Source organism: Sinocyclocheilus anshuiensis, unplaced genomic scaffold, assembly GCF_001515605.1.
Source record: "Sinocyclocheilus anshuiensis isolate Anshui unplaced genomic scaffold, SAMN03320099.WGS_v1.1 scaffold1033, whole genome shotgun sequence".
NCBI classification, from domain to species: Eukaryota; Metazoa; Chordata; class Actinopteri; order Cypriniformes; family Cyprinidae; genus Sinocyclocheilus; species Sinocyclocheilus anshuiensis.
In genome coordinates, this window is record NW_015554137.1 from 193,999 (window position 1) to 208,207 (window position 14,209).

The 14,209-nt window shown below is 44.1% G+C and overlaps 1 protein-coding gene and 1 long non-coding RNA gene across 2 annotated transcripts in view; one reads left to right on the plus strand and one right to left on the minus strand.

Annotated features, from left to right (window-relative positions):
* Nucleotides 1–12,935, minus strand: part of LOC107670397 (uncharacterized) — a 21,694-nt gene extending 8,759 nt beyond the window's left edge. Inside the window, exons 1-8 of the mRNA XM_016462993.1 lie at nucleotides 12,768–12,935; nucleotides 11,671–11,780; nucleotides 11,040–11,124; nucleotides 10,738–10,933; nucleotides 10,577–10,645; nucleotides 8,331–9,157; nucleotides 5,622–6,391; nucleotides 4,255–4,443 (exon numbers count right to left, since the gene is read on the minus strand). Of these exons, the coding sequence (XP_016318479.1) occupies nucleotides 4,255–4,443; nucleotides 5,622–6,391; nucleotides 8,331–9,157; nucleotides 10,577–10,645; nucleotides 10,738–10,933; nucleotides 11,040–11,124; nucleotides 11,671–11,780; nucleotides 12,768–12,880 (2,359 nt within the window). The 5' untranslated portion in view covers nucleotides 12,881–12,935. The remainder of the gene's footprint in view (nucleotides 1–4,254; nucleotides 4,444–5,621; nucleotides 6,392–8,330; nucleotides 9,158–10,576; nucleotides 10,646–10,737; nucleotides 10,934–11,039; nucleotides 11,125–11,670; nucleotides 11,781–12,767) is intronic.
* A 585-nt stretch (nucleotides 12,936–13,520) lies between these two features.
* Nucleotides 13,521–14,209, plus strand: part of LOC107670405 (uncharacterized) — an 873-nt gene continuing 184 nt past the window's right edge. Inside the window, exon 1 of the long non-coding RNA XR_001632088.1 lies at nucleotides 13,521–14,094. This is a non-coding gene — a long non-coding RNA (uncharacterized LOC107670405). The remainder of the gene's footprint in view (nucleotides 14,095–14,209) is intronic.

Sequence of the window (14,209 nt, forward strand, 5' to 3'; positions counted from 1 at the left end):
TGCGGCTCTTTCCCCGCTGAGACAGATGGGAATCCGCATTTTGAATTTCCTGGATGACTGGCTCATCTTGGCCCAGTCGGAGGATGAGCTACTATTTCACAGATCCTTCCTCCTCAGCCACTTAGAATGCCTGGGACTCAGGGTCAATTTTGCCAAGAGCGTTCTGTTTTCCAGCCAACGGATATCGTTCTTGGGAACAGTTCTCGACTCAGCCCGAATGATGGTGGTAGTCGCGCCAGAACGTGCACTGGCCATTCAGCAGCTTGTGGCCTCATTCAAAGTTGGAGCCCCTCGCCCTCTCAAGGCGTTTCAGAAGATGCTGGGCCTCATGGCCTCCGCGTCTCCGGTACTTCAGCTGGGCCTTCTTTGCATGCGGCCCCTTCAGTGCTGGCTGAAACCGCGAGTTCCGTCCAACGCCTGGCGTCTCGGACGCCTTCATGTCAAGGTGGACCGGGCCTGCGTAACAGCTCTGGCCCCTTGGAAAGACTCGGTGGATGGAACGTGGAGTACTCCATGGAATGTTCTGCAGAAGGAAGGTGGACTTGACAGACGCTTCCAACACGGGTGTGCCGGGCAGGTTGAACCAAGGAGCAGACATGCTATCTCAGAGCAACATCCCCTCAGAAGAGTGGATGCTCCACCCACATACGGTTCAGAGAATCTGGGAGATATTCAGCAAGGCAGAGGTCGACCTCTTCGCCTGAGAAGACAACTCTCACTGCCCAATTTACTTTTCGAAGGACAAGGATGCGTTGGCCCATGACTGGCCCAACCTCCTCCTTTACGCTTTTCCCCCGATTGCCCCGATCCCACAGGTAATCAGGCGAATCAAGGAGTGGAAACACAAGGTTCTGTTGGTGGCCCCGCTCTGGAGGACCTAACACTGGTTTGCAGAGCTGTCTCAGCTGCTTCTAGCAGCCCCGTGGCCCATCCCCCTGAGACGAGACCTCCTCTCTCAGGCGAACAGAACGATATGGCACCCCCATCCTGAGCTGTGGGCTCTGCACCTCTGGCCTCTTAATGGGAGTCTGTGGACCTTCCAGAGAGCGTGCTAAACACAATATCTCAGGCTAGAGCACCTTCTACAAGGTGGCTCTATGCCCTTAAATGGTCTGTCTTCTCCGCCTGGTTTATGGCCCGCGGCGCAATTTCCTGCGGCATATCTCTGATATTGTCCTTCCTGTAAGAGCTGTTGGATAAGGGTCGTTCCCCTTCCACGCTCAAGGTCTATGTAGCAGTCATAGCAGCCTCACACGCTCCTATAGCTGGCCAGTCGGTGGGCAGGAACAACCTAGTTGTTTGCTTTTTGAAGAGGTCTAAGAGGCTCAACCCACCTCGCCCTGTCACCATCCCTACATGGGACCTGCCTACGGTGTAAAGGGCTCTGAAAATCCCTCCTTTCGAGCCGCTACAGTCCGTTGACCTTCATCCCCTGACGCTAAAACCGCTCTGCTACTGGCGTTAGCATCGGTAAAGCGTATGGGAGATCTGCAGGCGCTCTCGGTGAGCCCTACCTGCCTCAAATTCGGGCCCAACGACTCCAAGGTCGTCCTGAAGCCGAGGCATGGTTATGTACATAAAGTGCTCTCGACTCCGTTCAGAGCACAGGTGATAGCTCTTTCGGCGCTTCCTCCTTCAGGGCAGGACCAAAAACTAAATCTACTCTGCCCCATCAGGGTATTATTGAGAATATACATTGAGCGTTCCGCCCCGTTCAGGCTGTCGGATCAGCTTTTTGTATGCTTCGGTGACCGCACCAGAGGGTCTCCGGTCACGAAGCAGAGACTTTCCAAACTAGCCTACTCTTCCCTGTGCCTGCAATGCCCAGTTGGAGTACGAGCCCACATAACTAGAGGCATTGCCTCTTCGTGGGCGTGGTCTAGCGGCGTGACCATTGCAGAAATGTATGCGGCGGCCGGCTGGGCCTCGCCGTCCACATTTACCAGGTTTTATAATCTGGATGTCCCGGCTTTACAGGCTCGGGTCCTTTCTGCTTAAATGGACTTACTCTGGCAAAACCAGTGCTATATCAGGCATTTGCCTTCTCTGTACGCTCTTGGCCCCCACTGGGTTCCGAGGCTGTAAGATTTTTCTTGGAACGATTACTTGGCGCCGGGCCGACCTCTGTGAGTTTGGCCCTATTGCTTCCTTTGGGGCTTCCCTACAATTATTTGGTCCCTCTGGGCCCTTGGTGCTCAAGGCAAGTTCAAGCATTGGTCGTTCCTCTACCATAGCACAGCGGGATTGTACTGGTTCCCCAAAGTGTCTTAAGCAAGACGCAGTACGAGTGAAGTATCGATAGGGAATGTGCTCGGTTACTAACGTAACCTCGGTTCCCTGAGATACGGGAACGAGTACTGCGTTGCTGGCCGTGCTATGTAGCTGCACGACTCAGTCGTCGCTTCAGTTGAAGTAACCTGAGGTCCTATGGCGAAGTGCACACTTGTATAGCCAGATAACCCGCCCAAATTGGGGGGCTCTGGCGGGCTGTGTCGCCGCTAAGCTGCCGAGCCATTGGTTCGTTTTTAACCCTTTGGGGTCGACAAACGCGGATACGCGTTTTGTGGCATCTTCTCCTGATAACACCAAAAAGAACTTAAATTACACTTTCAGTTTTGATCTTACAGATAAGAGCAATACATCAATCGAATCTGTAAATGGTCTACTTTTATTTTCTTTGGGCCTTCAATGCCCCATGGAAGCAAGAGGCATTGCCTCTTCCTGGGCTTGGTCTAGCGGAGTTTCCATTGCAGAAATTTGTGCGGTGGCCGGCTGGGCCTTGCCGTCCACATTTACCAGATTTTATGATCTGGATGTCCCGGCTTTACAGGCTCGGGTCCTTTCTGCTTAAATGGACTTACTCTGGCAAAAACCCTACAATTATTTGGTCCCTCTGGGCCCTTGGTGCTCAAGGCAAGTTCAAGCATTGGTCGTTCCTCTACCATAGCACAGCGGGATTGTACTGGTTCCCCAAAGTGTCTTAAGCAAGACGCAGTACGAGTGAAGTATCGATAGGGAATGTGCTCGGTTACTAACGTAACCTCGGTTCCCTGAGATACGGGAACGAGTACTGCGTTGCTGGCCGTGCTATGTAGCTTACTGTTCGCGTTGCGCTGAGAGGAATAAGACAGAATTATAAAAGTAATATGAGTTATAATGTTACTAGCCTAATGTCAGTAAGAATGATTAGTCAAAACTTTACTGTGATAGGATATTCTCTGTTCACGAATATAGCCATATATGTTTATAACTATAGTTTTTGGATTGTATAGGCCGACATACAATGCTTGTGTTTATGAATGTAACTAAGCTTCTGTTCATGAATATCTGCTCTGGTGTAAATATTTTGAATGTGTTATACCCTTGTCTTATGAAGTAATGACGCTGAAATGTTTGAAACTGTTTCAATTTTCGTTTGGGACTGTGGCTGCATCACCGGCATCTTGCACAAGAAAGGCACACGCATGTCGTTCAGTTTTGAGTTCACTGGAAAATCCTACTGAGTAAGTGCACAGTATAGTAATTGTAATTGTATTATTCCTAGAATATGTGGTAATATTATTTGTGGTTGATAGTGTTCCATATGAAACCAACGTGATGTCCAGTCTTTCACGTCTCTCTTCATTATATCTAATGCGACCACGCCCACGCCCACGTGCTGAGCGCGCTATAGATATTATAATCGTCCACGTGAAGCGCGTGGCGTGTAAACGCCCACATCACAGCAAACAAAGCAGCAAGACCTCAAGAATGTTTATAAGCAACTGAAAAAAGCACAAATGTCAGGACATGTCAAAACTTCTCCAGGGCCCCAAAACACCCTCGGACCCCAGAGGGTTAATAATACACTGCACAAACCAATGGCCGTGCAGTTACACTGCATGATTGAAAAAGGCTTCAGTATTCTGAGAAAAAGGAGTTTTCCCAAAGCGTCTTAAGCAAGACGCAGTACTCGTTCCCGTATCTCAGGGAACCGAGGCTACGTTAGTAACCGAGTACGATATTATTATTATTCTATTCTATTACTATTCAAGATTGTTTTTAGAGAATTATTTTTCTTCCACCGACTACACAAATAGTTACAGACTGCAAAACATCTAATAGATTTAGGGAGGTTTTCACACTCTCTTCTTGCTGTGTGCAACCAGTTTTCTGAATAATGTCTAATCACACTCCCTTCAGAATGCAAACTCAGACTCAACATAACTTCTGATGAAATGTGTCTGAGCTGATGTTTTAGCGCAGGAGACTGACCGGACTTGACCTGAGCGCTGCGTCTCTTGTGTGCCGCTGACGGTGTGCTGGTGGACTGATGAGGGCTGCTGCTCTTCTTCGGCCGCGGCGCTCGATTACGCGACCCTTTCTTCTTTCCAGTGTCTTTACTCTTACTGGCCTCTCCATCAGAGTCATCAGAGAAAGAGTCGCCAGAGTTCCCCGACATCACTGACACAAACACAAGAAACACTTTAACGGAGAGCTTCTCCATCTCTGAGACGCTCTAATGGGATCGACTTAGTTTCAATTAAATACAACAACAAAAAGTAAAACCAAATAGTCAGGGTTTTTTTTTTTTAGCAAAGGGAATTGGTAAAAACTAATTAGGCTCATGGGTAAATGATAACATTTATATGTGTAACATAGTATAAACAAGAGGACAGGAAAACCTTTACCAAACCACTTTTCTACCATTGCAAAGTATGCAAGTATTAGCATAAATTTACTTCTAGATATCCTAAAACAAATGTAATGTAATGCAGCTGTTTTTGATCATTGAGAACAAAAAGCTGCATGTTATTAATTTATTGTTTCCTTTATGCATCCGTAATATTAGTAAATGTCAAAACCACATGCATTACTACATTACTGATCAAAAGTTTGGAATAATTATGATTTATTAATGTTTCTGAAAGAAGTCTCTTCTGCTCATCAAGGCTGCATTTATTTGATCAAAAATACAGTAAAACAGTGAAATATTATTATAATGTAAAACAGCTGTTTTCTATGTGAATATCTGTTAAAGTGTAATGTATTTCTGTGATGCGCAGCTGTATTTTCAGCATCATTACTCCAGTCTTCAGTGTCACATGATCTTCAGAAATCATTCTAATATGCTGATTTGCTGCTCAAGAAACATATTTTTGTGAAAACCTACCATTCAAAAGTTTATAAGTGAGATTTAAAAAAAACAAATATTATTAATGATAATTATTCATCAAGGCTGCATTAAATTTATCAGAAGTGACAGTAAAGACATTTATAATGTAACAAAATACGCCGTTCTTTTGATCTTTCTGTTCATCTGTGAATCCTGAAAAATAAAATGTATCAGTTTCCACAAAAATATTGTGCAGCACAACTGTTTTCAACACTGATAATAATCAGAAATGTTTCTAATAAATCAGCATATTAGAATGATTTCTGAAGATCATGTGACACTGAAGACTGGAGTAATGATGCTGAAAATACAGCTGCGCATCACAGAAATACATTACAGTTTAACAGATATTCACATAGAAAACACCTGTTTTACATTCTAATAATATTTCACAGTTTTCCTGTATTTCTGATCAGATGAATGCAGTCTCGGTTAGCAGGAGTGTATGTGATTGGTTTTGCAGTACCGTCCAGCTCGAGGCAGATGTGCTGCAGGCTCATTCCTCTGAACAGCACTCCCTCTCTCTCTCCGTAGAGAACCACTCTCCCCACGCGGTTCATCAGCGCCGGGTCCTGGCCAATCCGAGCGCAGCTCTGGCTCACGTGATACTCCCTCTGCAGGAAGTCCTCCAGGCGTTTGGCGGCGCGCTCTCCCTCCTCCAGCAGCAGCAGCTGGGTCAGGATGGCCACCTGTCGCCGCACGCGGGGGGCGGTGAGCGTCGCGGGGTTCTTAGCGCCGCTAGAGCGCGCCAGGCTCCGCAGCAGGTCGGTTCCGCGCAGCGGCGTGGCCGGGGAGTGATACGGCCGGGAGAACACATAGGGGCTCTGGGGATCCACGCCCACGTCTGCAGACGTCTCCAGGAGCAGATCCAGACACGCCTCCGAGTGCGGAGGAAGGATGAGCGGCTGGAGGCGGCCGCGTTTGCCCAGCACGCTAACACACGGGAGCTGGCCGAGGACGGCGCGCTCGAACGGGGAGAGCGAGGAGTCGAGCGAGGGAGAGGAGGGAGCAGCGCGGCTGCGGTAGTCCTGCAGCGTGAGCTTGGCCACCTCACACTCGCGGTGCCGGTTGTAGAGGATCAGCAGGGCCAGGCTGGAGTGGCAGAGCAGACGCCAGGCCTCGGCGGACGGAGGAGCGCGCGACAGAGACAGGAACGAGGAGTGCTGCTGCCGCCGGAGATACAGCACCAGTGTGGAGAGCGACGACAGCAGAGGAGGCATGTGAGAGCGCCCAGAGCTGCAGGAACACAACAACACTATTCACCACCGTACAAGACCATCATCTGCACAACGTTAGATATCCAGGATATCCTGACAGATCCATCTGGACAGCAGAGGCACTCCACTGACGGATCTGACGGATCTGAAGTCATACAAGCTTACGGACATTAGTGTTTCAACCAGTTTTGGGGAACGTACTCATTACAATATTGTGGTACTCCATTAAAAAAGTAACTAATTGCATTAGTTTTTATGGAAAGTAATGCATTTTGTTACTTTTCGTCACCTGAGCTGGCCTTGCTTATTTGTGAGCCTGCAGCACAAAAGCAGTGTTAAGTCGCTGGGGTATATTTGTAGCAATAGCCAACAAAAGTAAAGATCATGTTCCATGAAGATATTTTGTAAATTTCCTACCATAAATATATTAAAACTTAATTTTTGATTAGTAATATGCATTGCTAAGAACTTCATTTGGACAACTTTAAAGATGATTTTCTCAATATTTTGATTTTTTTGTTGTATCTCAGCCAAATATTGTCCTATCCTAACAAACCATACATCAATGGAAAGCTTATTTATTCAGCTTTCAGATGATGTATACATCTCAATTTCGAAAAATTGACCCTTATGTCTGGTTTTGTGCTCCAGGGTCACATTTGTTTTTAATAACAAAAACCCTAAAAGTTACACTTTTGGCAACTGTAAAGGCTATTTCACACCAAAAGTGAACGGAATAAGCCTCAGACGAAGGAAGAGCCTCTGTCTCTGCACTCACTCCTGATTTCTCTCAACACAGGCACAGGAGAGGCGTCAGTCAATAAATGGGAAAGCAAAGTAATTGGTGTTACTTATTTGAAAAAGTAACAGATAATTAATTGTAAATTTCAAAGTAATGCATTACTAGATAATGCATTGTAAATTAAAATATGTAAAAGTAATGCATTACTAGATAATGCAATGTAAATTTAAAAGTAATGCATTACTTTACTAGTGACTTGAAAAAAGTAATCTGATTACGTAACTCACGTTACTTAATGCGTAACCCCCAACGCTGGTTTCAACTTACATTTATTAATTATTACGGTAACACTTTAGATCAGGGAACACTATTGACTATTAACTAGTTGGTTATTAGCATGCACATTACTAGCATGTTGGCTGTTAATTATTACTTATAGAGCAGATATTAATCCGTTGTTCTGCATGACCATATCCTAGATCTCTTAACCCTAGTCTATTCCTAAACATAACAACTACAACAACTGTCTTATTTACTATCAATAAGCAGCAAATGATGACTTTATTATAATCTAACATGCTACCATTATTATTTACATATTATGTATGTAATTGAACATTTTCTGATAAAACTGCGACTAAAGTGGCATTAAAAGTTTGCTGTGCTTGTTTGTAGGGCTGCACAATCTGGCCAAGAATTTTGTGATTATATGCCAATGTGAATATGAAATAATAGTAGTTATTATGATTATTATTACTATAGTCTAATCCTCAGATGTCACGCCCACAGACTGTTGCCTGAACGTCTGATGCATACGGCACTCAAAACTGGAAACACTTCAGGAGTTTCAAAGTATAATATTTAAATGTCGCGGCATAGAATCTTTAAAATACGTCCGAGAGTTTCACACGCCGGTCTGTTATTGTGGGGACATTTCCACGCCCCTAAACATGAAACGCGGCACAAAACGAAACGTGATTGGTTGCTTAACCTGTCAATCATACGGCCTCTTGTGTGCCATTCAAAGCAGTCACGGTTCTTCTGCCGTCAGTCTAACGCTAGACTATTACTACTACTGTGATTATTATTACTAGAATAAAATAGTAAACACAATAAAAAACTACTATTGTAATATTTCACTGTAAAATAGAAAAATCTAATATTTAAAAATACATTAAAGATTGAAGAGAAAGTGCGTGTTCTAAGACAAACTCACCTCGCCACGTCACTGTTCTTCTCCTCTGCGCCTCCGTCTTCTTGATTCTTCTCCTCCACCTCCTCCTGCTTCTTCTGCTGCTGTTCTTTCTCTTTCTTCGGCGGCCGTCCTCTCCTGGCGGGAGGCTTGGGCGAGACGGCCGGGCTCTTGTTTTTAGGCGCTGTCGCTGAGCTCTTTTTTGCGGTATTGGAGGCAGGAGGCGGAGACAGCGAGAGCGAGAAGGAGACGCCTCCGGACTTCGGCGCTGAAGACGAAGCGTCTCGCTCGCGGGGAAACAGGGAGGACGAGGGCTGAGAGGGAGATGTGACGGGGTGCGAGGAGGCGGGGGGGTGCGACAGCTCCATGGCGGCTCGGACCTCGGGCTGCTGCTCGTGGTGTTTCTCCAGGTGCCTAGCGAGCGAGCGGAAGTGACGGCCGCAGTAGGGACAGTGCTGTCTCCGGGAGAGCGCGCCGCTCGCGCCGATGTTTATGTTTATGTTATTGTTTATGTTGGTGGTGGGCGGGGCTAGAGGCTGCTGGAAGGGCGTCGGCGAGGAGGGGGCGGGGCATGTGAAGGACAGGGGGCGGGGCTGGGCTTTCTTCTTGACGGTCGCCGAGGTTTTCTGTTTCTTGCGGCGTCTCATCATGCGGCCCCGCAGGTCCTCCAGATCATCTTCGTCATCGTCATCATCATCATCGTCGTCGTCCTCCTCCTCTTCGTCCTCCTCTTGGTCGGAGTCGCTGGCCTCGGAGTGAGACAGCGGAGAGGAGGAGGGAGACAGGGACCATGACGGAGTGAGGTAGTCAGAAACGCTGAGAGACATTGGGAGTGAACCCGGCTCCTCCTCCTGCAGAGACACAAGCCAGCTGCGAGTTAAACATGCACCATTCAATAGCTAGCTACAGATTGGAAAATGTTCCCATTCCCGAACTTACATTTCACTGCTGGTCATATATTCTCTATATAACCATGTATGTGACAAATAAAAAAATCTTGAATCTTGAATCTATGCAAGAGAAATCTCTCATAGATTTCGGGCCTGTTCACACCAGTCTGAAGATGATTTTATTGTTGTTTGACAAACATCACAGCAGCTTATTTAGTATCATTATTTAGTACAGTATTACAGTTTGTGTTCATATTTTGAATTAGATTTTATTTATCCATTTTCAATTTTCATTTCAAGTTTTAGGAATATGTGACCCTGCAGCACAAAAGCAGTCTTAAGTCGCTGGGGTATATTTGTAGCAATAGCCAACAATGTTTTATCTCGGCCAAATATTGTCCTATCCTAACAAACCATACATCAATGGAAAGCTTATTTATTCAGCTTTCAGATGATGTATACATCTCAATTTCGAAAAATTGACCCTTATGACTGGTTTTGTGGTCCAGGGTCACATTTTGTTGTTTATTTTTTATTAGTTTTGAATTATTTAGTTGTAGCTATTTTGGTACCTTCAAAGTAAACGAAAATGAGAAATGTTGCCTTGTTAAACAGCTGAAATGTGTTTTATTTTTTTCAGTTAAAGTTTACTTTATTTCAGGTAATAAAAATGTTTTAATGGTTTTAGTTTTAGTTAATAACCCCACATCATAGCAAATAAAATAAAAAAGTTTGACATGACAAGCAGGTGTTTATTTTTCATGTTCATATTGGTCATTTATTTTAAGTAAGTTTAGTTCCACATGACAAAAATGTTTTTTTTTTTTTTTACAATAATGTTTTAGTTTTAGTTAACTATAATAACCCTGCTTTTATGATCTTGAATATTACTAAATAAAAATAAAATGCAAAAATGTTACTAATGCAATATTTCACTGTATTTAAGAAAAATAATAATTTTCTTTTAGTTTTGTTGACAACAGCATTTCATTTTACACACGTTTGAGAAGATGGTTGCTGACTGGAGAAAAATGTTGAATTTAAGGACGCCACATCTAATTTGTGATATTTTCAATAACTTATCTTATTTTCCAATTTATTGTAGCATATTTTAAAATTTATTTTCCAATTTTCAAAAAATACCAATGGTGAGCAACTCCTCACATTCCTTGCTATTTTTCACATGCACTGCAGTTTTGTTTAAATGCATGTGTGATGCACATCAGATTGCGGTGTTCATGGCACATTTAAAGTGTAAATCATATAAACGGTTCATGATCTACAATCTGACTTTACTCCAGCTGTGCATGTAAAGACAGTCAGTGTGTGTGTGTGTGTGTGTGTGTGTGTGTGTGTGTGTGTGTGTGTTGCATGAATCACCTTCTTGATGTTGCTCTCTGGGTTGAATCCACATTCAAACCCGCGCGGGGACACTGAAGTATGAAAGCCCTGCAGTTTAACAGATCATGAATGAATTAAAGGTTACGCAGATGTGCGGAAAATACAGTATAGCGTGTTTCAGTGAGGTTCTGGTCGTTCACCATGGCATTTTCTCCCCAGTCGGTCAGGCTGTAGTCCACTGTGATCTCCTCGCCTTTGGCAATGTCTCGAATGGCTATGACGACGAGCCGGACCTGACTCCCACAATGCACCTCTCTAATCCTGCAGTTGGGCGCTGGGTGGAACAGCACAGGACCGCGGACGCCGCTAGCGCCCTCTTCAGCCAGCTCTGGCACACTGCAGGACACACAAACACACGGCACATTCAGAGTCAACACGGCTGAGCACTGTGGAAGCTCATTTCCACCAACCAATAAAAAGTGAATGAGAGCAGGTCTTGTACCAGAGCTGTGCCGGGTCGGTGAGGAAGAACGGGCTGCTCGGCGCAGGAATCCGGTCTTCAGCTCCCTCTGTGTACTGCTCATCCCCTACACACACACACACAAACAAATCAATAACATTCTAAATATGGAGGAAAAAACAGCTCAATGTTATTCAGAGGCTCATGCTGATATTTATATGATGAGATTATGATGCTTGTGCTGTAAATGCTATAAATATCGTGGCTCTATATCTGCAGTAATCTGTCTCAGTAAGATGAGATTGAAATGCTCCAAACATATAATGCAGTGATTGAGAGCTGAAGAAATAAAGGCTCCTCAGAAGATGTGAGATGTTCTGGAGGCTTGTGAAGATCATTCCTCCGCTGAGGAACAGTGAAAGTAAAGCTTCTGGAAACAAACGCTCCTCAAAAGATCCTGAGGATCAGATTTGAGACTCTAAAACATGATTGATGGAGAATCGAGTAAAGCTGAGCTGCTTCAGTCCAGTAAGTGTTCATCTGGAGATATTACTGCAGTTATTCTGACGCTTACTTGATCAAAATCAGTCAAGATTTGACTCGAGAAGCTCCAGCTACAGTTACACTAAAAGAGCTCTGACTGGATAAAACACTCTAAACTGTGTTTCAGTACCTGGGCTGTAACTGTGCTCAGACAGACTCTCCTCCTCGTCCTCCGTCACATACGCCGCTCTTTCACACACCTTCACCGGCGTCCCCTTCCTCTTCCTGCCACACACTCGCCTGTGCAGAACACACACACCGTCAGACCATCACACACACAACACACACTTTAAGATTCATGCAAACACAAACTGAACGAATCAGTTCACGACACGACGCAGAAACAATGTAATAAACACTTCAAAACTGCACTGCATTTGATATGATACTGCAGACTGTGAATGACTCATGAGTCGATTCAGTGTTCAGACTCGCTGATTCAGAATCAGTACGACTTAACCTAAACGATATTAATAACTATAAATTAATAATGCGATTGTAATAACAATTCTGGCAACGTTAACAGAACGTTCATTCAAAGTTGTCTGGTCTTTAATAACGTTATTTATTCATTGTTCATGGAATGTTTTTATCAGCAAAACGTGTTATAAACGTCTTTAGAACATAACAATAACACATACTAACTTTATTAATCAGAACATAAAAGATGTGTATTATGTTACGTAATTTAGGCATAGCATATATACAATAATACTAACTATTACTATTATATTTAAAAAGCATATTACGCTTTACCGGTTGGTATATTTAGTTATTATATCGAATTCAGATGTCGGTTTCTGCAGCGATTATCGGACAGCATCGCGACCGTTGCTATGGAGATCTCGCTCGATGTCCCGCGCGACCGTTGCTATGGAGATCTCGCTCGATGTCCTGCGCAACGGTTGCCATGGTGAACTGCTCGTGAGCGCGCTCGGCAGCAGTGTCCGTGCACGCGCCGGCTGGTCTCGCGCACCCGCGCAGTGTTTTGCTAATCGTTCGAGGCGCCGCCGCTTCTGACGGTAACGGTAACGCGGAACGGGAAGATAGCACAGTAAAGACGCGCGCGAGCTCGGAGCACGAGAGAGAGGCGCCGGTCGATGTAACGGCCGCGGGTTTTCCTCTCAACAACACAACCGGACCGGCTAGCCGTTAGCACGCACGCTAAACCGAGCATCCCCCCCGAAACAAGCGGCACGACCCGCTTCTCCAGCGAGAGCGACTGACCCGCGCGGCGGCGGCGGCTTTCCTCCATCCCCGTCGCTGTCGAGGGTCGGGGGCTCCCGGTAATCGAACGGCGACCGCACGCTCTCCGCCATTAGCGCTGCTCCGGTGCGCATGCGCAGCAGCTCTGAGCTGGTCAGGCCCTGAGATGGGCTCCAGCAGCCACGAGATATACAGGCTATATATAGATATATAATGTATTCTACTTGTATTTACACTATTAGTACAATAGTAATGAATTATTATGGATGTTCATATATGGATGTTAAAATGTAAAGTGCAAGTTTGTTATTTGATTTTTCTGGTTTTCATTTTAAATGGACACATGAAAATATTTTAGAAAAATACAAATCTAGGCCTTAAAAAATAATTGAAATTAATGCAATCTTAAGAAGTCGTTTGAATTTCTAAGCTCTTTTTTTTCTAGAGCTCTGATCTTAAATATTTGATTTTTTTATTTCTGATTTTAATTTTAAATTGAAATATAAAAATATATTATCCAGTAAAAAAAAAGAAAGAAAAAAAAAAGTCAGTTTAGGCATAAAACATTAATATATATATATAAAAAATATATACAGTGGGTACGGAAAGTATTCAGACCCCCGAATTAACATTACATTAGTCGCCATATGTACAATAAAAAATTATAATTTGTATATGTAAAATATTGGGAAGTGTACTTTATTTTTCTTTCTCACATTCAAATATGAAGCCCTTCCAACACAGCACACAGAATACGAACACACTTTAAGTTTCATCCCATAATTTATTGATTAATATAGACATATACATGATACTGTGGTCAATAATAGAACAAAATAGAGAATGTGAAGAATATGAGCTGAACATTCTGCTGCAAAGCATCGTTAGTGTGTGTGTCACAGATGAACCCCACACAGAGACAAACAGTGCATAAACCTCTAGATATGACAGATTCACAGCCTCAGAGTTAGTCGTCAGGAGCTACGCTGGTTTAGTAATAGCAAAGAAATGCATCACAGTGTTACACTTACATGACATCTCAGTAGAAATGAATAAATAAAGACATTAATATATTAATATTTCAGATTTTTGGTTGTTAAGTCTATGGACTATAGTCTAAAAAAATGATCTTCACTACTCCGTAATGCCTTGGATTTAGTTCACAATGAAATCTGACTTCAATCATACAGTAATTCACAGTCTAAGTCACAGGCGGTTTGCTACATCATCTGTTAGTACAGTAAGGAGGTTAGTCGGTTTGATCACTAGTGGCTCACTAACTAACCTACATGCTCTTGGGTTTCACACTTGTATGTATCTCAGTACATGCTGTTTTATTATCACTGTCGTGTGTGTGTGTGTGAGTGAGTGAGAGAGTGTGTGTGTGTGTGAGAGAGTGTGTGTGTGTGGGTGTGAGTGAGTGAGTGAGTGAGTGCGTGCGTGTGTGTGTGAATGTGTGTGTG